The sequence below is a fragment of the Cebidichthys violaceus genome, unplaced genomic scaffold (genome assembly GCF_023349555.1).
Source record: "Cebidichthys violaceus isolate CVI_PGR_0920_01 unplaced genomic scaffold, fCebVio1.0.p SCAF_19, whole genome shotgun sequence".
Classification (NCBI taxonomy): Eukaryota; Metazoa; Chordata; class Actinopteri; order Perciformes; family Stichaeidae; genus Cebidichthys; species Cebidichthys violaceus.
The window spans coordinates 13,006,580-13,032,316 of record NW_027176361.1 but is presented as its reverse complement, the minus strand read 5'-3'; the positions used below and the strand labels follow the sequence as shown (position 1 = coordinate 13,032,316).

Genomic DNA, 25,737 nt, shown 5'->3' with positions numbered 1-25,737 from the left:
ATATACTGTGTGTGTGTGTGTGTGTGTGTGTGTGTGTGTGTGTGTGTGTGTGTGTGTGTACATGTTAATTCTAGCTGGACACTGATTTCCTTGCATTGTCATCTTTTTCTCAACAGCAGCTAAGAGCCTGCTGAACAAAAAAGCGGATGGCGTCAAAGTGAGTTCCTCTCCCTGTCACTCTTCTCTGCTCTGTTTTCATGCCTTTAACAGGAGACTCACACACAGCAGGCTGCTCTTTGTACACCGCAGTCAATGAACTCAAGCAACGCAACTGCTCTGGTAAAAATAGGAATAGTCAATTTATCTTGGCCGAATGGGTGAGACACACTTTTCCCAATAGTTATCCCTCTGCATTGTCGATCAGTGTGACAGAAGCAATGACATCTGCTGTCTGAGCAGAGGAAGCTGCTGGAAACTAATAACCGATGATTAAATGATGAGAGTGGCTTCATCTCTCTGCCTCTCCACTCAGCTGTCATATGATGAAGATCCTCCATTGACACCACCAAGGAATGTGTGTGTGTGTGTGTGTGTGTGTGTGTGTGTGTGTGTGTGTGTGTGTGTGTGTGTGTGTGTGTGTGTGTGTGTGTGTGTGTGTGTGTGTCCTATCACCACCCACGACTTCTAAATCTGTCTTTCAGTTTCTCTCTTGTTTAGGACGTTGATAAGCCAGACTCTCTGTTGCATCACCCAAATAGCACAAAAGGCGTTTCCACAGCTAACCTGTGGTGTCTGGTGATGCAGAGAGTTCACATTATTTTGCAGAGGTTTGGGTTGCCTCCCTCGTACCACCATCCCCATGTACTGCTGCTTAAAGTAAAGAAACAACTGTCTCCATTGACCTGGTGGTTCTAGAGAATCTACTGTCTATGTATGTGTGTGGCTCATGTGGACTTTACTTATGTGACTTAAGGACACATGTGAATAGCAGCTCTTTTGTATCACAACATGGAAAGTAACAGTGAGGGCGACTAGAGAAGCAGGAGGCACCATGATGTTATGTACAGCAAAGCTTGTTGTTCATTAGAGGGCAGAAAAAGAACCGATGAAGCAACATTGACGTTCATTTGAAGTCATGTTTCTCTGCATCTGATGAACATCACTTTAACATTCTCCACCAGCTCTTCAGTAAATCAAAACATTGATTCAAGAAAGGTTAATACAGATCTTAGTTGCAGAGTTTGAGGTTGTTTCTTATCGTACCGTTTGACATTTGCAATCCTCTGAATGCCGCTGCCTCATCTTCAAGAGCTCCTCTTTCAGAGGCTCCTGCTCATTTCCCTTTTTAACACACGCCCCTTTTAATCAAGCCGCCTGAATGATTCATGTGTTTCTCTTTCTGTTGATGAGCTCCTGCTGGTGGCAGTCATCTGTTTGTCTTTTTCAATCACTATAATTACTTGTTCTCATGCTAAGTACCCACCTCACCTTTAATCCAAACAGGCGGAGAAGTTTCCCACCGGCTCTTAAAGGGAACGTTCAACACTTTGTGTGTGGACGTCCAGTCAGAGAAACGTCTTCCATCTGTAGACTACATTTACCAGCAGAACTACCTGCAGCACATATCTTTGACTGGTTTCCAATCATTATTGTTGGTTTCACCTGGTAAACTGGGTTCATATTGATCCCCTGCTGAATGTGATTCGGAGGTGATCTGATACATGGTGTGACTTTGTTCATGTTCTCTATGTTTGAAAGAGTGTGTGTGCTCAGAGAGGCGTAGAGCTTCATATTCTCTCTTGTTGTGTTGTGGCTGCTCAATGCAGAAAAGGAAGACGGACGCGGTGGAACATTTGAGGGTAGGCCTGAACCTGCTGCTCAACCTGCTGCTGCTTGGTAGCCACACTGGGATCTGCAGTGGTTAGTTAGTTAGCAGTAGAAACCCCTTGTGTTTAAATCCCACCACAATGCTGCTTAGGGGGGGGGGGGGGGGTGGACTGGACTTGTGTTGTCTTAAACCCTGGCTACACGTGATATTGTAACTGAGCAACAGTGATGCTAGCTGACCAGCCTGTTACCCTGCTGGTAAACTCATCTGTCTGACTTGTAGCAGTGTCTACTCACTCCAACCACAACACACCGCCTCTGTGACGGCACAGCGATCAGTGACAGTCAGTTTAAATAGAATCCAGTTATTACTTTGATAACGGAATTAAATGCACAACTTAATGCAATCCAGCATCTGTAGCATCGTCACCGTCCCTCAATGGTTTTCATTTGAGGAAATGTGTGTGTGTGTGTGTGTGTGTGTGTTTGCTCTTGCTTGAGACGAACCGATGCCTTTCCCTAGTACCGTAGGATTTTGGCACCATTAGTCCAGTTCAGACGGAGACTCACAAACCAGCTTCTGTTCCTGATAGAATTGGAGTCTGAAACCCAGACGTCACACTTCAGAAGAGCATCTGTGTAAAAAAACACCAACCTTGTAGAAACTGGGAAATCACCTCATTAAAAAGCCAGATTCAGGTTGTGTGACCCACTATGAGAAGACCTCTTGGAGACGTCGTGGTCAGTAGCATCAAGCTGATGACTTCCAAAGCTGACCGTGTTCCTTGTACCTCAGAGTTAGAGGTAGAATAGCGCCATAACTTAAGAATCAAATGTGACAGAAGGACGTTACGATGCGCTGTTCTGGAAGACGACCCGCTCTAGCAGAAATCAGAACACCATAGTTATGTTTTACTGTGGTACATGCAGGAGACAGTAATATGCAACGAGTAGAAAAGTCAGTTCAGAGTTTCACCTAGTTCATCCTCCGTCTCCAGAGTAACTGGGTCATTTGTTTCACACAGACCGGCCGTCTCTCTTCATGCAGCAGGCTTGTCTCTGATAACAATGCTTCAGCGACAGCGTTCCACTTTTCCCTCCACAGCAGCTGCTTGAAGAGTGCCTGTTTGAACACTAAGTCTTGTCACTTCTGCCCTGTCCCGTCTGTCCACCTGTCTGTCCACTCTGTCACTCCAGATCAACAACAAGGCCAATGTGGTCACCAGTCCCAAAGAGCCTGTCCCCACTCCTTCTCTGGTACTCTGTCTCCCTGCCTTGCTGCCCGCATGTTTGCATGACCGTCTGTCTAATCTGTCTCTGTCCACACTTTCAGTGGCATCTGTCCCGATCCCACGGCCCTGTTGACCCCCACTGCTTTCTCTCTTTATAGTCGTGGTGACATGAAGCTTCAGAAGCACAGATGTCTTTAGTGGTTGTGTGACATGAGTTGTCCGCATGCACTTCTGGATTGCTTTATTGCATTGCCACATTGCTGTACATGGGCTATGTTGTCCTTTGTTGTTGGTGGTGGCTGTAATGGACACACTGGCGCCATTGCATGTCCACTGTGGCTGATGTTAAAGCTGTGTTCAACCAAACTGGAGACAGCGCTGGTTTGCTCCTGGTAGAGTTTGACATGTATGCAGCTTGAGGAGGTGAAAGTGGCTCCTCAAGCTGCATACAGTATTTCTTACCACTGTAAAGACCCAAGCTTATATTTGCTGCTGGTGAAAAGATTGACATCAATAATGGTGTTGTGTCATGTTTCCTTAAAGCTGTATGCGAACAGAAATGTCAAAACGTGACAATAAAACCACAAGTTGTCATTTTTACGTTTCAGTTTGTTTACAGACCAGACAAACATAAATACATGTTGATCAGTCAACTTTACAAGTATTGATATATTCTTCAACTTTGACCAGAACCAGGGTAGCTGTTCCCCTCTGCTCTCAGTCTCTATGCTAAGCTAGGCTAACCACCAAAGCGCACAGCCATGAGACTGATAGAAAGAGAACACAGATCCATGTTTGTTCCAAAATGTTGAACTATTCCTTTGAGTTTTGAGGTTACTATCGTTTACATTTTGTATCTTACAAGAATCTGACACAGTTGCAAACTGCAGATAATATTGATAATTCAACCTTCCATCCAAACGCTGTCTATGCAAACAATGTCAAAAGTCCTTACCCTTCACTTCTTTATAGTAAAAAGACAGCAATAGCAGCCGTAGTGTGATCCGGAGGACTAGGGGCCGTGTTCTGCTGTCAGAGAACATGATCACCTGCAGGCAGCTCAGCCTCCCTTCAGGGACTTCAGTCAAAGTCAACATGTCAGCTGGGACTCAGTAATACAGCTCCAGTGTGCGTGAGCAGGAAATCCATCCTGAATATCTTCATGTTGCCGCTCTGTTCCATCCAGTGTTGAGGATTTCTTTCGTCTCTTTAGAGTAACACAGGCATATGTTTGATCAATCTATTAAGTTGTGTGTAATTGGTCAAATGCCTGCCTGTTTATATTCAACGTTCAACTATTTCTTGGATGTTTTAGTCGTAGAAAACGAAGTTTGTATTCTACGACTGTAGTAGTCTGTTAACGGGTCACTGGTGTCTGTGTTTACTGTGATCGTCACGTTGTCGTCGGGTCAGACTCGATCTTCTGAGGTGAAAGACTTGATATGCTTGATGTTCAGGGAACAGTGTGTGTGTGTGTGTGTGTGTGTGTGTGTGTGTGTGTGTGTGTGTGTGTGTGTAGTAGTGCTGTAGTGACTCTGTTTGCTTTCCCCTAAATAGTACTTTAGTTCCCTTCTTCCTTCACCGTCTTTGTGGTTTTCCTTTTCTGTTCTTGTTGAATACTTTTCTGTCCAGCGTTCCTCCTAACTCACTTCCTTTCTGCACCGCCCTCTCTTCCTGCTGTTGGTGCTCTCGATCAGGAGCCTCAGACCACTGTTATCCACAACCCAGCTGATGGAAACAAGGTACACAGCTGATCAGTGTGACGCGGTAGTTTGCAGCCTCTTAGAGTAGAGCCTCAGTGTTGCTTCTGATGATGATGATGATGATGATGTCTGTGTGCCATTGGACACTTGACACGTCATGTGACAAAACAAGGGCCCATGGTATTTCTGTGAAATATCGCATGCTGTTATCAACCGTTGCATGTCATTCTTTGACTTGATCATTATTTATTTGTACATCTGTCTGTATTATGCACTGTTCTGGATATGTATGTGGTTGTTACCATGTAAGATCTGAACATACACATGAGTTTGTGTCATCATACATGCCAGTGTTTCAAATAAGACCCCTGGATCTACGTTCTCATGTGGACTCCGTCAGGTGACGGTGCGGGAACACGTGCATGCTTGTATCTTTTGCTTTGTGCAGTGACATGATGGTGTTGTAGCTCATAGTATAGCACACAGTATGAGTTATTGTGCATAGTAAGTGTTGTTTATTATCGTACATAAGCTTGTCGTGGAATGCATCACTATGCAGTACTCGGCTCTGAGGTACTACCTCTCCCCATCATTCTACTGGTAGGAATACGATGGCGCTCACTTCTTTGTTGCTGACATCTGTGAACATGTTGACGTCTCAAAGTCAAGAGGACTCAGAAAACTCGAGCAGCCGAGTTCTCATGCAGTTTAACAAAGCTGCAGGTTAGCCAAAGTTGTAAGAAGGAAGACTACAGCACACAGTATAAAGTACTACTAAACGATCCGCTCTCCACATCCAGCACAGTCTACAGACTGACTTCCTGCTTCAACGTTAACCTTTTAGACTTAATGTCTTAAGGTAAGACATAATGTTGTCTGACCTGAGCTGATAGCAGATACAGTGAATTGGTGTTGGTATATATATATGTATGTAGTGTATACAGCAGTGATACTGTATGTTTGATGTTTGTGCTTTCATGTCTGGCTGCTAACACTCATGTGTCTCTCCACAGGAGTCCAGTGAGAGTGCCAACACTACCATTGAGGACGAGGACGTAAGAGGTAGGGACGATCAGACTAACCAATACCAGCTACCTTCTGTCAGCAGGGCGACTCTCACCTCTTTACATTACTACGAGGTCTGGACTGCGCCCTGTCACTGGTTGCGTCTATCGCAGGAATGTGTTGCATGTTGTATTATTGTCTCTCAGTTTCAGTACGTTTCATTTCTCATGGTCCTTATTGCTTCATTTTCACCCGGAGTGAAAGTTAGCCGAGGCTCTGTTTGTGGTACTTTAGCTGAACACATGAAGTGGGTTACGATGTGAATTGGGGCTGTAACGGTTTGTGTACTCCTGCTAAACCGTCACGGTCCGGGGGTCTCGGTATGGGGGTCACCGTCAGGTAAAAGCAGCCACAATCAGAAAACACCATCTGTAGATCGATGTACGAAATGCTGAACCAAAGTACCACGAGTGCAAACTTGTGTCCGCTTGTCGTTGGCTACATGTGCTGAGGTTAGCGCAGACTGCTGTGGCTGCTGGTGTCTTGTCCTTGTCCCTGCCTAGTGCTTCTGTGTGGCGTTTCTACGAGGCACCTGTTGCCGCTGTGACCGTGTCCGTTGGCCTCCTCGGAGGGGTTGCTGCTGTCCCTTTGCTGGCGCCCCGTTTTGACTAATCACCATAGTCCAGGCCTCATCCTTCCCCACCCCTGATGAGTCCGCTCTCCTCACTGACACGTGGGGTGTGGCAGGGTCGTCCTTCAATCAGAGGGTCGGGGGTTAGATCCCTGGCTCTGCTAGTCCATGTTGATGGACTTGGGAAAGACACTTAAGCCCATATTTCTCTCTAGCTGTGGTTTACGGTGTGTGACTGTGGCATGAATGTTCGTTAGTCCTGATGGGCCCCTACCATCAGCGTGTGAATGGGTGAATGATGACGTGTCGTGTTGAAGAGCTTTGAGTGTCCATTCAGCATTTACAAATAGTAATGGTTGTATTGCCAGATACAACATATGTCTATATGTAAGTCTATATTGTTAACAACTAGATAATCAGGCAAATATTAAGGTTGTATTAAATACTAATATTAAAGTGCTGTGCAAGTCCCACTCATCACTATTGAAGTCATAGTTTGATGGCAATACAACAAAACCTGGACTCAGAGAGAGAGAGAGAGAGAGAGAGAGAGAGAGAGAGAGAGAGAGAGAGAGAGAGAGAGAGAGAGAGAGAGAGAGAGAGAGAGAGAGAGAGAGACACAGAGGGAGAGAGACAGAGACAGAGAGAGAGACACAGAGAGAGAGACACACAGAGAGAGAGAGAGACAGACAGAGAGAGACAGAGGGAGAGAGAGACAGACACAGAGAGAGAGACACAGAGAGAGAGAGAGAGACAGACAGAGAGAGACAGAGGGAGAGAGAGACAGACACAGAGAGAGAGAGCTCTGCTATCTATACTTCTGATAATGTTCAGCAGCATGTCTTCAGTTTTCTCAGAGGAGGACATTGTTCATTGTTCCCTCATCGTTGTTCGTGACCCGATCAGAGCCTCAGCCCACAAAAGAGGCTGAGAGATCTTTATGAAATTAGCGGAGGATTAATCTTGACATCCATTGTGACTGCTGCAGTCAGCTCTTTGTGGAGAAACTGTCGCTTCCATTGAGGGCAGATAGTATTATTTCTAGAGTTATTTCTTCTTTGTGACTCATTTGCATTGATCTAAATGAGCGATGGCTGGTGGCTTCCTGTTCCTCCAGCTTCCTCTCCACTGGGCAGTATTGGTTCGGCTGAACGTTGGCGGCAGTAACGTTGTAAGCAGGTGCTTTTATCAGGGCGTGGTGATGGTTTGACATGATCATTTATCGTCTTTCAGTGGAATCATATCTTGATCATATATTGAGATATCGTGATACACAATTACATCATCTAAATTGATTGTAACAAGCACATACTGTATCAGATATTTCTGAAAATCTGATATTTACACAGTTTACATATACCACTAGTTCAATGTGATTAACAGCGGGTGTTTTTATGGAAATACTTATTGTAATACTGTCATTTCACTTGAAACGGTTTCATTTTGCACTTACTTTCTTAATGAAATGAAAAATAGTACTTTTTGTTTGTCATGTATTTTATTTGCAGAGGAATATATAAAGCAGGCTTGTGGTTATTTCATGTAGACGATTCATTCTTACCAGAACACAACTAAATCATGCTATATGTTGTTATCAAGATATGAAATTACCAATTGGTGATAGAAGATTCTGGCTGCTGCTTGAAAGGTTGATGAGTTCGTCGGCTGGAGAGCCGCCTTAAAAGAAAGAAAGATGATCATATTATTTATGGTTTGATGAGTCCAAATGAACGCTAATGTTGAACTGTGTAAACACGTTGACCTCAACTTGATCAATAAAGTTGATAAGATGTAAATGTTGTGATTACAGGTTGTTACAGATGAATGCATAATATATATAGTGTATATATATAAATATATCCTTTACAGTGTGAGCCACTCACTGTACACAGGGGTACAGAGATGGAGCTGCTATTGATCTTTACATCTTACTGATTCAAACTATCTCTGTAGTTGTTGTTCCATCCATGTATCCACATCCCTGAACACGTTCACATAATAATCTGTCCAAACTCATTTGTGCTTTGAACAAACTGTCATTTCCTGCATGCTTTTCATTTATTCTATATTTCATGTTTTGCTTTTCTCCATTTCATGTTTTGCTGTCATTCCTACTTCGTCCTCTTTTCTCTTTCTTTCTTCTTCATTTCCATCCATCCATCATCTTCCTCTGTACCCTGTTTCATCTCAGCACACTCTCCCTCCTCCAGTCCCCAAATCTATCACCTTAAGCACTTAGACCACTCCACCTCTCACAGGCCTCCCTCCACCTCCTCCTCCACCTCCTCCTCCTCCTCCTCCTCCTCCTCCTTGTCCTGCTGGTACTCTCCCAGCGTTTGGCCCAGTGGTGAGGAGTGCTGCCAGTACATCCTGTGGGCATTGGTGGCTGCCTACCTGCTCCTCTTCTTCACATCTTCCTTTCTGGTCTGTTTCTCTGATCATCCCACCAAATGCCACTGTGGCCCCCATCACACACCCACGCAGGGGCCCCTGCCCCGCCTGGGCCCCACCGACTCCCAGTGTAAGTCCATTTCCCAGTGCTTGGGAAGAAACTGCGAGCTTCCGCTCCTTTTGTCATCACTGACGGTCACAAGTGTAAGAAGTAGAATTCTACATCTTGGGTTCAGCTCCAGGCTCGTAGACACGGCCGCCTTCATTCTGCTCCTAACTTTAAGTGGTTCAGCTCATATTTTGCATTTATGTTTTTAAAAGGTCCTCAGCTCTGAGGGAGAAAAACAAATTAAGTTTACAATTTGAGATTAAACAGACTTCTGTTGGACTAATATTTCAACACGGCCACGCCTCATCCTCTGTGTCTTCTGTCTCATAGCACCCCTCACTGGTCAGAAGCTGTCACAGCTCCGTAGGACTTCTTCACTGGTTAGTGATCAGTAATGAACCCTCGTCTGGCCCAGTTCATCTGAAGTGTTTTTGAACACTTTGCTTCATGCTTTATGACATATTCAGACTCCTGGTGGTTCAGGTCAAACATGGCCCTCGTCTGGTTCCAAAGTGAAGAGCAGGTTACTTCAGCTTTAGAAGAAAACAGAAGGTTCTGATGAGATGTGCTTCATTGCTCAGTGGAGAGAAAGTTCACAGCAGTCATGCTCACAGGGCTTTAATACCATTACAACAAGGGTAGACTAGAAGTGCAGGTTGAGGTCTGAGTAACAACACAAGATGGACAGAACTCAGGGAATCCTGAGCAGGCTATCTAACAATGCAATGGAATGTGCTGGTAGCCCTCTCTGCCTGCCTTTGAGTAAGAAAGCTTCTCAAAGGTTATCCTCCTGGAAAGAACCATCTCTCTCCAGACACAGAGGATAAACAAGTCAGTGCACTTCCACACTGAGCAATAAAGGAAAAGAGGTGTATGACGTATATGGGTGACCGTGGCTAAGTGGAGAGCAGGGCAGCCTTTCCATCAGAGGGTCGGTGGTTCGATCCCTGGCCCCTGCTCTGCTAGTCTCATGTCAATGTGTCCTTGAGCAAGACACTTAACCCCAAAATGTCTCCCGTAGCTGCGTCTACAGTGTGTAGATAGATAGTGAATTGTAAGTCTGCTAAATGACTGTAATGTAATGTAATGTATATAACAGGCAGGGTAGCGAACATACGGTATTTGATAACGACAGAAATGTGTCTGCAACACAAATAATTGAACATTAAGTATGAAACGCTTGCATTGAATGTGTGGCCTCATTTTGAATCTTGTGAAGTTAATATCAGGCAGTTCTTGATTTAAATCAAGAAGTCTTTAGACTTAAACTCAAGCAGTACTCTCTCGTACGGCTGCTTTTTAAGTCAGCATTTAATAACAAGGGCTTCTTTTGTTAGGTGAAATAAATGATTTGTAGGACATTTAAATAAGGTTCCTGGTAATGGTATGAATAAGGCCTGAGTTTTGTGATACTGTATTGATAGTCAAAACAAAGTTTTATATTCACAGATGTGATTTATTTATTTTTTTTTTCTAAACGTAAATTGTAAAACTGTGACTGGGTCCGATGTGGCCATCATCTCTTCTGCAGTCCTTCTACTGTCATGGATCCCATCTGCTACGTGTGTGTGTGTGTGTGTGTGTGTGTGTGTGTGTGTGTGTGTGTGTGTGTGTGTGTGTGTGTGTGTGTGTGTGTGTGTGTGTGTGTGTGTGTGTGTGTGTGTGTGTGTGTGTGTGTGTGTGTGTCGTGCTCTAACAAGACATCCCAGAGGTAAAGACCTTGTATTACACAGCTGACAGAAGCTCACATGGCATTATTTCCACTCCACAGATATTGTGGAGCGTGACAGTATTCTGCAGATAGAGGTTCAGCTCCTAATACCGCTATAGTGATCATGTTTCATACTGAGTGACACCGATAAATACCATCACAAACCAGTTTTGCCTGCTTTAATCCAGGCTGGATTAGAGTAACTGTCAGGCGAGACTCTCTGTGTTTTCAGAGACGGGAGAAGTGAAGCTCTCTGACAAAAAGCATTTGCTACGTCTTCTTCTGCTCTGTTAAAATGATGGCAGGGTTTCTACAGTACAGTGCATGTACTATGTTAGTTTATATATGGTTACTAGTACTGCTGCGTACAGTGGTGGAACAATTACTCAAAGCAATAATTCTTCATTTTAAGTAAAATGTATTTTTATCTAAATTTAAGTTTATATCACATCAGTCCTGCATATAAAGGTGCAATGTGTAACATTTAGCGATTATTAGCGTCAAGCATTCAACAAATGAAGTAACATTATCAATAACCCGTGAGGAGGTTATAGTGTAGACGTTATTTCAAAGACGACATGTATTGTGTTGCAGAGATAGCTAACCAGCTAGCCCCGCCCCCTCCTTCCTTATCTCGGTAAACCACTGGTACCTCTAGAGATGATAGTGAGTCTTTTTATTTGTTTTATCTTTTATTTTAACTTTATTTAACCAGATAAGTCAATTGAGAACCAGCTTGAGTCGTTACAAACGAATAAAAACAGAAACATCTCAATCAATCTCATAGAGAAATTACAACATCATATATACAATATATATGGAAACATTTTGAAGTTCCTGGAGAAGCAAACTCAAACAGTTGCAGTGATCAGAGACGTTTGTAATGAGTTACTGAAGAAGGGTAGCGCCATGAGGGTGTGGAGTTTTAACTTCTTTGTGAACTCGTTGCTTGGAGCAGCAGACTGGAACGAGAAGTGGTCGAAGGCGGTGCAGACTTTTGGAATGACCATGTTGATGAAATTGCTAGAGTGTAAATGAAGGTTGCTGTTGGAGATGATGAGTGGAGAGCAGAGATATGTGTTTTTTTTATAGATACCAGTGGATTAATCTGAGTTTGGAGTGATGACCAGTTGACTAAAGAGTACAAGCTGCAGGGATGAGCTTTAAAACGACACCGGTGACGAAGCGGGGCGGTTTGGTCGATGACATCTAGTTTATTGAGAAGATTTTTGGAGGCGGACCTCCAAATAGTCTAAGATGGGGAGGACTGTCATTTTAAGCAGGGTGTGCTTTGCAGAGTGGGTAAAGGAGGCTTTGTTACGGTACAAGAAACCAAGTTTTGATCTGACTTTGGAAAGCAGTGAGTTTATGTGCATGTTATAGGTGAGCGAACTGTCTAGCCAGATACCCAAGTACTTATAGGAATCCTCAAATTGGATTTCTGATCCATCCAGGGAGGAGATTTCCAGAGTGCAGGCAGGTTACGGTAAGTGTCTGTTAAAAACCAAACATTTTGTTTTGGTCGTGTTGTAAGAGAAGGTGAAGGTTGGAGAAAGCATGTTGGATACTGTTAAAGCTGTGCTGCAGGGAAGTCATGGCGGTATTCAGGGAGGACGTGTACAAGATGGTGTCGTCGGCATACAAATGGATGTGAGAGCCACTTGCAGCGTGATCAACATTGTTTCTGTAGATTTTGAATAAGGTTGGACCTAGAATGGACCAAGTCTGGTCTTACAACCTTGTTCACCCATTCATTGATCAGAAAGTTCCCAACTGAGATTGCAATTTTGCTCATTTCAGACTGCACTGTACATCAACGTCTGAGTCACATCATTGGCAAATCTATTGATTGTGCATGAGGTGGACACAGCTCTCTTACAGAAATAACAACCCTTACATCAGCAGTTTTCATTGAACTTATTAACAGCTCCCATCAACAGCTAGAGCAGCTTTTGTGTCGACTGAAAATGACGTCAGAGAGACAAATACATCAGTCACTACTGACCGATTAGGACTACAAAAAACGAATAACTCCCAATAGAAATCTGCTATGTTGCACATGTCAGGCTGAATGAATGAAGTGAGACAACATGGCAGCTCAGTCTATCGAGTACATCAGCTTGTTTTGACCCAAAATTGAACGTGACAAGTTTGGCTTCTTTTTTTGAAAAGGAGGAACAGTAAGAATGAGGATAAGTGCACTGGGAAAGAAACTCAGTTCTTGTATAAAAAATGTTCAACTGACTCCCTTACTTAATATAAAACCTCACAAAATGGAACAAATCTACAAAGGTATGATACTTTCTGTTCAAGCTAAATTACTGGAATAAATGTAGTTGCTATAGTTTCCTCTACCATTTTTGGTTTTGGACACCAAGCTTGTATACAGTTCAAGCAGTCCAAAATCCCCTCTATATTGCATCTACACATCAAGATGCAGACATACTAAATGCTCCTTATGTGTGTGAATAAAGTTTGGACAAAGCATCTAATTATATAATGCATGTTTCATGAAGAGTTTGTAAAAGGCCCATTTTGGCCTCATGGGGCCCCATGAGCAAACTGATAGTCTGAGTAAACCGAATCAGTACTAAGTCTCTGTTTACAAAGTAAAGTCCGCCACATTATTTCAGCTGTGTCAGGCTTTCTATGAAAACAGCCAATCAGAAGAGGCTATTCTGGTTGTAACCAGCCCGTCTGATGCTGCAGCTGCTCATTTTAGTCTTGAACCAAAACACTAAGTTTACCAGGGAGCATGTTCCACCTTTCTGGACTTAGTTTTTTGCTCTTATTGTTGCTTGAGGGAATTGGTGCACAGCCGACTGTTAGCATTCAGTTAGCCGGGAACAACAGTGGACTTCCAGCTGTTGAAGGTAAAAATGGACTCACAGTATTTCTGTGTGTGTGTGTGTGTGTGTGTGTGTGTGTGTGTGTGTGTGTGTGTGTGTGTGTGTGTGTGTGTGTGTGTGTGTGTGTGTGTGTGTGTGTGTGTGACTGAGCTAAAGAACGTGTCACTCCATTATGACATCTCCATAGTGTAAATGTCAGTCGTACTTTTTAGCAAGCCACAACAACAGCACTTATTCTTTCCATTCATTGTTTCCTAGCTCACCTACTTAGCATGAAAGGTAATGTTGTTGATGTTGTTGTGTGTTGAACCATGCTAACTAACTTCCTACCAGTCTTTTCTACGTGACAGTGTGTGAACCTAAGTCCTGGATGTTGTGATTGTTTCCATTTTGAACTTTAATTTGTGCTTCTTTTCATGTTGACCATGGGTTGACCATCTAATCTGACCTCTTCTTGTTGTCTCTCTCAGCTCGTAAGCAGGAGATCATTAAAGTCACTGAGCAGCTGATTGAGGCCATCAACAATGGAGACTTTGAAGCCTACACGTTAGTTCAGCTATTTAAAGTCACTTCAAATATCTGACCGACTTCTACCTGTCAGACCACATCTCTCTGTGGAGCTGATCGATTTGCGTCTGTTGTTCTATTGCAGGAAGATCTGTGATCCCGGCCTCACGTCCTTTGAGCCTGAGGCGTTGGGCAACTTGGTGGAGGGTACCGACTTCCACCGCTTCTACTTTGAGAATGGTAATGAATCAGTGTTTCAGATGGCCGAGTGATGCAGCAGAGCTATCGGAAGCACTATAAGCGAAAAGTAGTTTTCATTTCACTGTTTTGAAGTGAATTTGAACACATTTGAAAACGTTGTAGGCTGAAAAACGTTTCCTATTTTGATTTTATAAAAAAATGACAACTCAAATGTTGACTTGCCCCTATGCAATTCCATCTATTCGTTAGCGGTTATCAAATAACAACAAAGACCAAAGCACATTTTCATGTTTAATCTTTATTTAAGTTAATTAATAAGGGTTTTTGCACACATCCAACTCCACCCAGCTCAGCTCCTTTAACCAGGATAATTGAACTTTGTCTTTACCTCCACCATCTCCTCCCGAGAGCCCAGTCAGTTCAGCTGAGGGACGAGAAAGAAACCAGATGGGTCTCTTCTAAGCTATTGTTGAGCCCTGGTCTGAGCTGTCACATTAAGTCTGAATAGAGTTTGACTGATCCACCCCCCCCCACCCCCCACCCCCCATCCTCTGCAGCTCTTTCCAAGGGGAAGCAGCCCATCCACACCATCCTGCTCAACCCCCACGTCCACCTGATCGGGGACGAGGCGGCCTGCATCGCCTACATCCGCCTCACCCAGTACATCGACGGCAACGGCATGCCCCGCACCATGCAGTCAGAGGAGACCCGCATCTGGCACCGCCGCGACAGCAAGTGGCAGAACATCCACTTCCACCGCTCCGGCTCCCCCACCGTGCCCACCAAGTAAGATCACCGCCTCCGGCCCTGTACCTTTCAATGCATATATTTATGCTTTTGTTATTTTATCTATTTTGCCCGATCTACTTGTTTTAATTTACTATTTATGCTGTCGCATGAATGCATTAAAGGTGACTTAAACACACGAGGCCCCAGAAATATGTAGTAAATATCATTTTTAAGGCACCATGAATATGGATTGCAAACATATCAATTGGCGCGAAATCTGAAGTAGTAGTTTTAGTGATTTCACTATAAGATCATCAGTATGTATGATGTACTGAATGTTCAGAGCTCGACAGTTCATTCCTTACTTTGGAACAAACAGTTTACAAAACAGGCTGAACTCAAGGTCCACTTACTTGCCTATTGTGAAGCTTTCAACCATACCGCACATTCCTCATTGATTGCAGCCTTGGCTTCTCCTGTCATCCTTAAAGTCAAACCTTTCATCTTAACCTTAAATTGAACTCAAGAACTTCATTATATTAATTTAATGATCCCCACTGAGACATTCCAATCTCTAAAAAGAAATATCAAGCAAAAGGAAGGTACTAAATATCTGTTGTGTGTATTTCCTTGTGATTGATCCATGTGTGATGTGTGTTTCAGTTGAGAGGACCGACAGCCTACAGCCTACAACAGCCAGACAGATCCCGCCTACCAAGTGTCCATCAAATCCCTCAGCCAATCCCTGTCCACACTAGCTAGAGCTCCGCCCTCTTTGTGTGTTGTTTACATATTTGTCGCTGCTGGACTGAAGATTATTGTACATGTTAAAAACAAAAACAAAAAAAGGAGGGGAAACTTCAAGTCTTGCCGATATCTTTTGTAGTGGGGGTGTGTGGTGTTCATCATGGGCGTTTTTTAGAGCAGTATGTTTTGAATAGAAGTGGTTTTCAGAGGAGCCAGTTGTTCCAGTTAATTCATTTTTAATTGCCGGGTGAAATATGTGTAACTTCCAGTCATCATGTATTGACAGTTTTTCATTTAAATAGTGCACATATTGAGCTGTTGTGATGTTTTTGCCTTTTGGCACAATGACCAATATATCACATATCTGCTTGTTACTCTTTTCAGAATTGCCATGTATTAAAGGTCGGCCACAAGCTTGCTTTTGTTTTGGTGATGTATACGTTTTGGTAATTGATGTGAATTGCTCTCTCTTTGCTTAATCTTTAGCAGTATTCTTATGAACTGAGTCGGCTCATTTTACTAATCTGTTTTCTGGTTTGCCACTGGCACCAAATACGTTTCCTAGGGATTTTAACTTCATGTTTTATAAGGAAAAACCAATTAAACGTGTTTTACTTTGGACCTCCATCATCACAGGGCAGCATGTGAGAAGAGTCTCTGATGATAGAATGTACAGACTACATTCTTAAAAACCATTCTGCGACTCTTTCCAGTCCAATCATGTTTTCATACAGTAAGGAAGTAATGATGTGATTTTGATCAGCTACTTTGTTGTTTACTTTTGATATTGTGATGTTGATGCCTGCCCTTCCACTGGTCATCATTCATGCTTTCCTTTGAGCCCTTTCCTCCTTGATTGAGTCCTTTACTCTGTCCGACTGGTGTATGCCAATGTTTACCGCACCAAGTTAGCCGTTCATTTTTTATAGTGAGGGAATTCAAATTTTAGCCAGAAATCACCATTTGAGTTCTTGTTATGTTACTCTATTCTACTATTTAATCGTCACTGTTAAATGAAAGGGGATTGTTTGCATCACTTGCAGATTCATATCTTAAGGTCTATATTTAAACACTTCAGGTTAGGATGCTGTGAATAAAAAACTAATGGGAAGTTAAAGTCCAGAATCAAAGCACAGGGAAGGTTTGGAGATGAAGTCACAAGGTGTTCACTGAGGATCATGTTTGTGTAAAGGACATTTCTAAGTTTTTGCTTCGAAAACTGTTTGCATTCTTTTGTTAATGATACTTGTCCCTCACACAGCACACTTTTTTTTTTATCTTTCTAAGAAGCATTGAAATTGGTGATGGGGCGCTGGTATATAAAGCAATGTTACCATGAAGGGACAAGTCTGATGTATGTTTAAGAAATATCAAATAAAAAGTGTGATATATGCCAAAGGACTTGGTTTGCACTAGTTTCATTTTGTCTTTCTTCTTGTGTGTGTGTGCGTGTGCGTGTGTGTGTGGTGGGCCGTCAGGGCCGACAAAGCCTTTTCTGCTGGCCTAAACAGAATCACAAAGTTATAGCTATTTTAGAATTTTTACATAAATACGCTTTTATCCACTCAGATTTCACCTCTATGTCTCTAGGTAAGAAGAGAGGCCTGAGGCCTGCTGGATAGCCTTTAAAATATATGGGGACGATATTGTTGACTGTCTCCAACCAATCAGATCTTTAGTTTGACAGTGAGTATTCTAGGTAGTCTACAACTATGTCAGCATTAAGGTGCACTGTGATTGGTCAGTGGGCCAGTGTGACTGTTGTGAAGCTGAAGCTAGCTAACAGAACTTAATAGTAGTAAGAGTTCAAGTTGAAAGATATGTAAAAGGTTATGACATTGACATGGCATTTTTGGCAAATGCCTTTCTGGAGAAGGACATTTCAGGAAAAGCTGGACATCGTATCAAAGGGTCGGTCAAGCCCACAGCTAGCAGTCCTGACTCAGAGGGAAAAGGATTTGTATGAACGGTATTTCTGGCTGACAGCGTTGGAGAAGTGTTGCACATTTCATGGCTAAGAATGCGTATTATTGGCGACTGAGCGTCTTGGTGTTTGGAGCTACGCTACGCTAACCTGAGGTGGCTAACCAAGGCAGTAACAAGACACCATAGCAGACAGGACACTCACAAGCTGCTTTTGAAAACGTTTGCTGAGACCCGAGTGGATCTACAAGTCAACCAACACGTTCACAAGAGGACCTCTGGCTGGAACTGAACCACACCGATGTTCTGTAGAACCGCGTCATTAAACTCTGTATTACAGTTTTTTTTGATTGCTTAAGCACGATTTTCAAAACAGGGCCCATGTTTTCAAAACACTACACACAATTAGCACAACCACACACCCAATTAGCAAAACACTACAGATCCTTTGCAAAATTAAACACTCTTGTAAAATCTATACACTTCTTTTTAAAAACCACACTTTGTTACCATATGAAACACACATGTTTCACATTACTATACTCTGATTGCACGAGTTACACTCTGCTGTGATAAACCTAAAACACTTTTAGCACTTTTACTTCCCTATGATTAGAGTAGGCTACTATCAACAAAGTACAAATATAATGTAAATTCACCAAACACTACACAAGACCAATGTTGCAGACTGAAGAAACTCATTTATTTCTCAACACGCCCAAAATGTTGACATGGAGATTCATAATACTGTAACCAAACGTCACTTTACGTATTGTAAGTTACAGTAAAAAAAAAAAAACTAGACATCGTCTCTTCGCCTAGCTGGATCTGGCCAGAGAATTTCATCAACATCGCAGGCAATGTTGTCATTAGCAAGACACCTTGGAAAGAAACGCCTTGAATGACGAATCCATCCTTGCATTGCTGCTACCTCCATCTGGTCACAGGCCTCCTCCATGGCTTGGATGAGGGGTACCTCAGCCTGGAGACGGAGATCATATACCTTCCACAGCCATGCCGAGAAAAACTCTTCTATAGGGTTGAGGAATGGAGAGTATGGTGGAAGATATAGGACGGTGAAATGTGGATGTTGCTGAAACCAGTTCTGAACCAGAGCAGAGCGGTGGAAAGACACATTGTCCCAGACAACAATGTATTGCATATGATCGATTTGATTTGCTGCTGTTATGTTGTGCAATTGGTCCAAGAATGTAAGTATGAGTGCTGTGTTGTAAGGGCCCATATGGGCATGGCGGTGGAGGACCCCATTCTGTGTAATGGCTGCACAGAGTGTTATATTACCCCCACGTTGCCCTGGGACATTGACTATAGCCCTGTGGCCAATGATGTTTCTTCCCCTCCTTCATGTTTTCGTCAGGTTGAACCCAGCCTCATCTACGTAAATGAACTCATGCTGGATCTCCTCTCCATCCATTCGTAAAACTCTCTGAAAAACAGTGTCAGGCAAAATTGTGTAGTTCAGTGTAGATCTAGTATACATATTACAGTACAGTAAAAGATTATGAGACACTATGCAAGATCACACTGCTAAAGTGAATACATACCTCTGCATAATCATGCCGCAGTCGTTTCACCCTTTCGGAATTGCGCTCGAAAGGCACTCGATAAATTTGCTTCATTTGAATATGTTTTTTTTTTTAGGATGCGTGCCAGTGTTGATGTTGAGACCAGATGGATATCGTTGAAAATGGCGTGGTTATTGACAATGTTAGCTTGGAGCTGATTGAGTGTTATAGCATTGTTGGCCAAAACCATGTTTACTATCTCCCTCTCTTGCTGTTCTGTGAACATAGGAGGCCTTCCCCCTTGTCGTTCCTGACCCTCAATCCTATGTAGAAAAAAAATGACAGTATACAATAGTACAGTAATTTCACAGGAAAAGGTAACAGAAGTGCTGATAGTGCATAGAATACAGTACTGTAAGCAGTTACTGAAACCGTGAAGATGTTTTTGATATGATGATATTTTTACAATACCTACAGTTGTGGTCAAAAGTTTACATACACTTGTAAAGAACATAATGTCATGGCTCTCTTGAGTTTCCAGTTATTTCTACAACTCAGATTTTTCTCTGATAGAGTGACTGGAACAGATACTTCTTTGTCACAAAAAACATTCATGAAGTTTGGTTCTTTCATGACTTTATTATGGGTTAACAGAAAAAGTGATCAAATCTGCTGGGTCAAAAATATACATACAGCAGTGCTAATATTTGGTTACATGTCCCTTGGCCATTTTCACTTCAATTAGGCGCTTTTGGTAGCCATCCACAAGCTTCTGGCAAGCTTCTCGTTGAATCTTTGACCACTCCTCTTGACAGAATTGGTGCAGTTCAGTTAAATTTGATGGCTTTCTGACATGGACTTGTTTCTTCAGCATTGTCCACATGTTCTCAATGGGATTTAAGTCAGGACTTTGGGAAGGCCATTCTAAAACCCTAATTCTAGCATGATTTAGCCATTCCATTACCACTTTTGATGTGTGTTTGGGGTCATTGTCCTGTTGGAACACCCAACTGCGCCCAAGACCCAACCTTCGGGCTGATGATTTTAGGTTATCTTGAAGAATTTGAAGGTAATCCTCCTTCTTCATTATCCCATTTACTCTCTGTAAAGCACCAGTTCCATTGGCAGCAAAACAGCCCCACAGCATAATACTACCACCACCGTGCTTGACGGTAGGCATGGTGTTCTTGGGGTTAAAGGCCTCACCTTTTCTCCTCCAAACATATTGCTGGGCATTGTGGCCAAACAGCTCGATTTTTGTTTCGTCTGACCACAGAACTTTCCTCCAGAAGGTCTTATCTTTGTCCACGTGATCAGCAGCAAACTTCAGTCGAGCCTTAAGGTGCCGCTTTTGGAGCAAGGGCTTCCTTCTTGCACGGCAGCCTCTCAGTCCATGGAGATGCAAAACACGCTTGACTGTGGACACTGACACCTGTGTTCCAGCAGCTTCTAATTCTTGGCAGATCTGCTTTTTGGTGGTTCTCGGTTGACTCTTCACCCTCCTGACCAATTTTCTCTCAGCAGCAGGTGATAGCATGCGTTTTCTTCCTGATCGTGGCAGTGACAAAACAGTGCCATGCACTTTATACTTACAAACAATTGTTTGCACTGTTGCTCTTGGGACCTGCAGCTGCTTTGAAATGGCTCCAAGTGACTTTCCTGACTTGTTCAAGTCAATGATTCGCTTTTTCAGATCCATGCTGAGCTCCTTTGACTTTCCCATTGTAGCGTTTGTGGGCGTTTGTATCCAATGAGCCCTATTTAAATGACCTCAGAGAAGTCACCAGTTGTAGTCACTCATAATCACTCACAAGAAGTTAAGAGGCCATGCTATGAAGCTCATTTCATTGACACAACTTTCTAAGTCACCAAAATTGCTAATTCATGTTGCTGTATGTATATTTTTGACCCAGCAGATTTTGTCACTTTTTCTGTTAACCCATAATAAAGTTATGAAAGAACCAAACTTCATGAATGTTTTTTGTGACAAAGAAGTATCTGTTCCAATCACTCTATCAGAGAAAAATCAGAGTTGTAGAAATAACTAGAAACTCAAGAGAGCCATGACATTATGTTCTTTACAAGTGTATGTAAACTTTTGACCACAACTGTATTTTCCAGTCGAAATGTTCTTATCACACTTGCCACTGTATATCGGCTTAGATTTGGCTGTACTCGCAGTCCAGCCTCCCTCAGCGTCAGGTCGTGGTTGACAACGTGGTCAACCAGTGTTGCGCGGATCTCATTTGTCAGATTCGGTCTCATTTGTCAGATTCGGTCCTCTTTGAGCACCTTCTTGTCTTCCTCTTCCTCCCCTTCCTCCTCTTCCTCCTCCTCCTCCTCCTCGTCCTCCTCGTCCTCCTCCTCGTCTTACTCTTTCTCTGACTCTTTCCATTGTGCTTGAAGACCGATGAACTCACCTGCTGCTTTTTCTAGTGCTTATACACCTGATTGGTGTGTCTACAATTAAGCAAACGAGTGTTTGCACACCTGATGACTGTGTTGAACCAATTGGTTGGACGGTGTGGTAATTTGACAGTCAGTGCTTTGGTATTGCAAGGAAGTGACTTCATGATAGATTTTTGAGTGTAATGTATGTTAAGTGTGTTTAGTGTTTTGCAAATCACTGTGTGTAGAGTTTTGCAACAAGTGTGAGGTTGACAATGTGCTTATAGTTGTGCAAATATGGGCTGATGTTTTGCTTCTTGAGTGTAAGGTTTTGCTAATAGTGTACTACTTTTAATTTTAGTGTGTAAGCAATCCAAAAAAATTGTAACAAAGAAAGGAGGATGGACTTTGTCTTTAAGTGAACAGCAGCTTTGGTAAGTGAACTGCTTTGTTTTTACATCTGCAGTAGCGTTACTACTGTGTTCATTTGTCTTTTGGTTAATATTGTTCCTCTGATGTGAATCATGTTTGAATGACCCGTGCTCTTCAGTGTGTGGATGAATACGTGTTTTAGTTGGGTGGGTTGCCATGTTGAGCTCAGTGGCTCCACCGAAAACATATTTCCCACAATTATTAACTTTCTGTATTTTCCAAATGCACTAGTATTATTCAAACGTATTGTTCGGTTCTTAAGCCTCGTACCGAACAGTTTAATACGACTGCGTGTATTATTACACCCCTAGAAACAAATAATAACCATACATGTGGCGTCATAATGAGGTCATTAGGAGGTGGTTCAACTAGGACAGCACTGAAGGCCCAGGTATAAAATGCACGGCCTGCCACTGGTATATACATATATATATATATGTGTGTATATATACATATATATGTGTGTGTCTATATACATATATGTGTGTGTATATACATCACCATACTGACGTTTTAGCTTTGCTCGTTGTACTAAAAGGAGTCAAAGGTCCCAAATATTATGCCAGTTTACGTGTATTACAGATGCACCTTGCTAACCAAGCATGCTGGTTAGCTAGCCTTTAGCTGGTAGCTTAGTGTCTGTTATGCTAATGGCCCCTGGCCCCCGAGGGGCCTCGCTCTTTCTCCACGCTCTCGTCCAGTTATGGTCACTTCTGCCTCCAAAAAACTAGAATTTGAAACAGTAGTCCACAAACCAATGGGGGACTAAAGGTGACTTCATCCTCTTCAGTCTATGGTTATGAATACATTAAAAAAATGCCCCAGAGAAGACTTATTCATATGATTATTTCCTCTTAATGTAATGCGTCCTAATTTATTTTCTGTATATCCTCAGTTACTGAATGAGAGATGTCCGGGTTGTTTTATCTACTTCTTTGTCACTTGGACTACGTTTCTCCCTTATTAGCCACGGACTGTCCAAAAGTATGGACGCCCCCGATCAGCATCACTCCTTCCAGCTGCCGCTAGAAAGAATGACATCACTCCACGTTTGACTCATGTACAGTTTTATTGTTCTGCCATGTACACACTGCAGCTGCTATGCCTTGTTAGCGTTTCAGGTTTGTCTTTTAGTAATAATTTGATAAAGTCATACATGCCCGCATAGATATTTGCACTGTTAATATGTATATATTCTTATTACCATGGAAACAAGATGCTCATTTATCAAATCAGTGGTCTCTTTTTGACATTTCTTTTATTCTTCCATCGGATCAGACACAAAGTAAACGGCAACGTGAGGATCGTACTGTTACATCGATAAAGTCTCAACTGTAGATGAACACCAGATGACGTCATCAGCCTGTACACAATTCAGCATTCAAATCAAATCCTTTGATGGCAAAAAGGAGAAAAATATTCTTTTGTCTTGACTTTTAGCTGCAGAACACATTCAAACACACACACACACACACACACACACACACACACACACACACACACACACACACACACCACGCTCAGCTCCAGCTGCTGGACTACACAGGGACCACAAATGGACGGCAATAAATAAATAAGGAAGTAGAAATCGTCTATGTGATGAAGTCAGTGGAAGCCCGACTTCACTTGGATTTAGAGTTGATGTGTCAATCCTTTGATAGCAGTGAGAACAAGATTCAAAGCAATAACAGCCATTAAAGCGAAGCATCTCCATGTTATGTGTGCTTTCTGAAATCTTAAAGGATATGTCTGGTGTTATTCCATATTTTATTATTGTCAACAAACCCCATGAAAAGACCAAAACCAATGATGTGTTCGTCCGTCTGTCGCTGCCTCTCAGCCCCAACTCCAACGCTTCCTACTGAACATGTACATCTTTCAAAATGGCTCAGAAATATATACTTGTATTACTTGAAAAGTCATTTCCTGCTGGTCACTGTAGTTACTCAAACAGGAGGAAATTGTTTCGGACCACATTTCGTGCTCTGGTGAGAACTCTGACTGCAGGACGGTGCGCATGGATTGACTCATGATCAATGACATCACTGCTAGCATTAATCACTGCGGATGTCTGGAACCCAAGAAACACTTGGAGCTCTGTGAAATGGGATGCCCTCACTCTCTAGCATCAGATAAAGACATGTCACGTTTTGGTAAAATGGTTGTTTGGTTCATTATTGAATATTAAGATTATGATGGGAATCATAACTTGCTGAAATAATGAAGTAGCCTAAATGTATTAGGGGGAACGGTAAATGATGTAACTGAAGCTCAAAGCATAGTTTCCTCCTGACACACAGTGTTTACAGAGAGATGGGCCATGACGCAGGGTGAAAAGGGAAACTGTAAATTATGAAAACTGATGATGCGACACAAGATGTTTTATGACGTTAAAGGGTGAAAATGAGAATTTTAGAAACTAAATTGCCCGTCCATAGAGTTCCATAAAGCAGACGCAGAGATATCCTGACTTTGAGTCAAAACACTATGGCACAGAGGCAGAGGATGCATCAGGCTTTGATACACACACACACACACACACACACACACACACACACACACACACACACACACACACACACAGCTGTTCACACACACAGCTGTTCACACACACAGCTGTTCGTAGGCCGATCATTGTTGGTCTGCTCTGCATTTGAGATTTGTTGACAAGAAGAAAAAGCTAGCCAGCTGTTTCCTTTAGAGGTGATGGAGTGATTGCTTGAGCACCGCTGCAGTATGAGGTGAGGAAAAGCAGCATGTGAAGGTGGAGGATGACACACGGTGCTGTACACACACACACACACACACACACACACACACACAGATACATGTGAATGCACAACACACATTAGAAAGACAGAAACAACAAAGGGAAGACAAAAGGCGTGATCTCACAGCCTTCGTAAACAGACCAGCAGGGTGATGTTTGGCTGTATAAAGAGTCCATGGTGATGCACACATTCACTCATCCCAACTGATTCTCTCTGTAACATTAATCTCATGTGTACGGTGGCCATTCTCCAGCTGAGTCGGTGCATGTACAGCAGGTTTGGGTGGGAGGAGCTATTAAATGCTTTGAATTTCTTGACTTCTTTCCCAGTCCAAGCATGACTTCTTATCTCCTCTATGTACAAATGTTTCTTCAAGAAGAGGCCTGTGCATGAGGCCAAACGTCCAAGATGCCCCCTTTTGACTTTGATCCACTTTGGTGCGTCGTACCATTATCACACCACAGCAGCCAAAAATCATCATCCGACAACAATGAAGGGTTCCATCTTTGGTCACAAAAAGAGCAAATGAAACACAATGTGAAGGAAGGAAGGAAGAGTGTCACAGCACAAAAAGACTGTTCCATTTTTCAACAAAAAGAAGAAGAAAGAAAAAGCTGAATCCAGTGATTGGCGCGGACAACAAGAGGGGGACCTGGGACATCTGACCAGAGGAAGCATACGTCAGCAAAGGCTTCAGGGGAAGATGTAGAAGGAAGGTCAGCGGAAGCAGCGGCTCAGTCAAAGCTCTCCTCCTCCTCCTCCCCCTGGTCGTCCTCACAGTAGCGTTGGAGCAGTTGGTGCAGGTGCTGCTGCAGGGCGTCTGGCTGCAGGGCGTCCGGGTTGTCGTCCAGGCGCTCCAGGTGCACGTGCTTCCCCTGGCCGTCCCTCACCACAGTCCTCTTCTGGGTTCGCGTCTTACGCATCTGGCTTCTGCAAGAACAGGAGAGAAGAGTCATGCCACACCCACACGATATCATACGTTTTCCTTTCACGTACAATAACAAAACGTATGGTTATGGTTAAAGTGAAAATGAGTTGGCATTTATACATTTTGTCTGTATTTTTTTTACATTTCATTCTTTTGTTTTTTTTTTACTTTAAAATGTATTTCCAAC

General features: G+C 42.8%; 2 protein-coding genes across 17 annotated transcripts in view; one reads left to right on the top strand and one right to left on the bottom strand.

The window, feature by feature from the left end:
• Positions 1 to 16,983, top strand: part of LOC137874788 (calcium/calmodulin-dependent protein kinase type II delta chain) — a 92,463-nt gene extending 75,480 nt beyond the window's left edge. For 2 of the 15 annotated variants that reach the window (XM_068713739.1, XM_068713740.1), the window contains exons 13-20: positions 120 to 157; positions 2,965 to 3,024; positions 4,697 to 4,741; positions 5,716 to 5,764; positions 13,869 to 13,944; positions 14,051 to 14,145; positions 14,664 to 14,892; positions 15,499 to 16,983. In XM_068713739.1, the coding sequence (XP_068569840.1) occupies positions 120 to 157; positions 2,965 to 3,024; positions 4,697 to 4,741; positions 5,716 to 5,764; positions 13,869 to 13,944; positions 14,051 to 14,145; positions 14,664 to 14,892; positions 15,499 to 15,502 (596 nt within the window). In that variant the 3' untranslated portion in view covers positions 15,503 to 16,983. Of the gene's footprint in view, positions 1 to 116; positions 158 to 2,964; positions 3,025 to 4,696; positions 4,742 to 5,715; positions 5,765 to 13,868; positions 13,945 to 14,050; positions 14,146 to 14,663; positions 14,897 to 15,498 lie in introns of those variants that run through there. The other 13 variants (XM_068713738.1, XM_068713737.1, XM_068713745.1 and 10 more) reach the window with 8 other exon arrangements.
• A 5,918-nt stretch (positions 16,984 to 22,901) lies between these two features.
• Positions 22,902 to 25,737, bottom strand: part of ank2b (ankyrin 2b, neuronal) — a 78,413-nt gene continuing 75,577 nt past the window's right edge. For both annotated transcript variants that reach the window (XM_068713736.1, XM_068713735.1), the window contains one exon: positions 22,902 to 25,552. In XM_068713736.1, the coding sequence (XP_068569837.1) occupies positions 25,357 to 25,552 (196 nt within the window). In that variant the 3' untranslated portion in view covers positions 22,902 to 25,356. The remainder of the gene's footprint in view (positions 25,553 to 25,737) is intronic.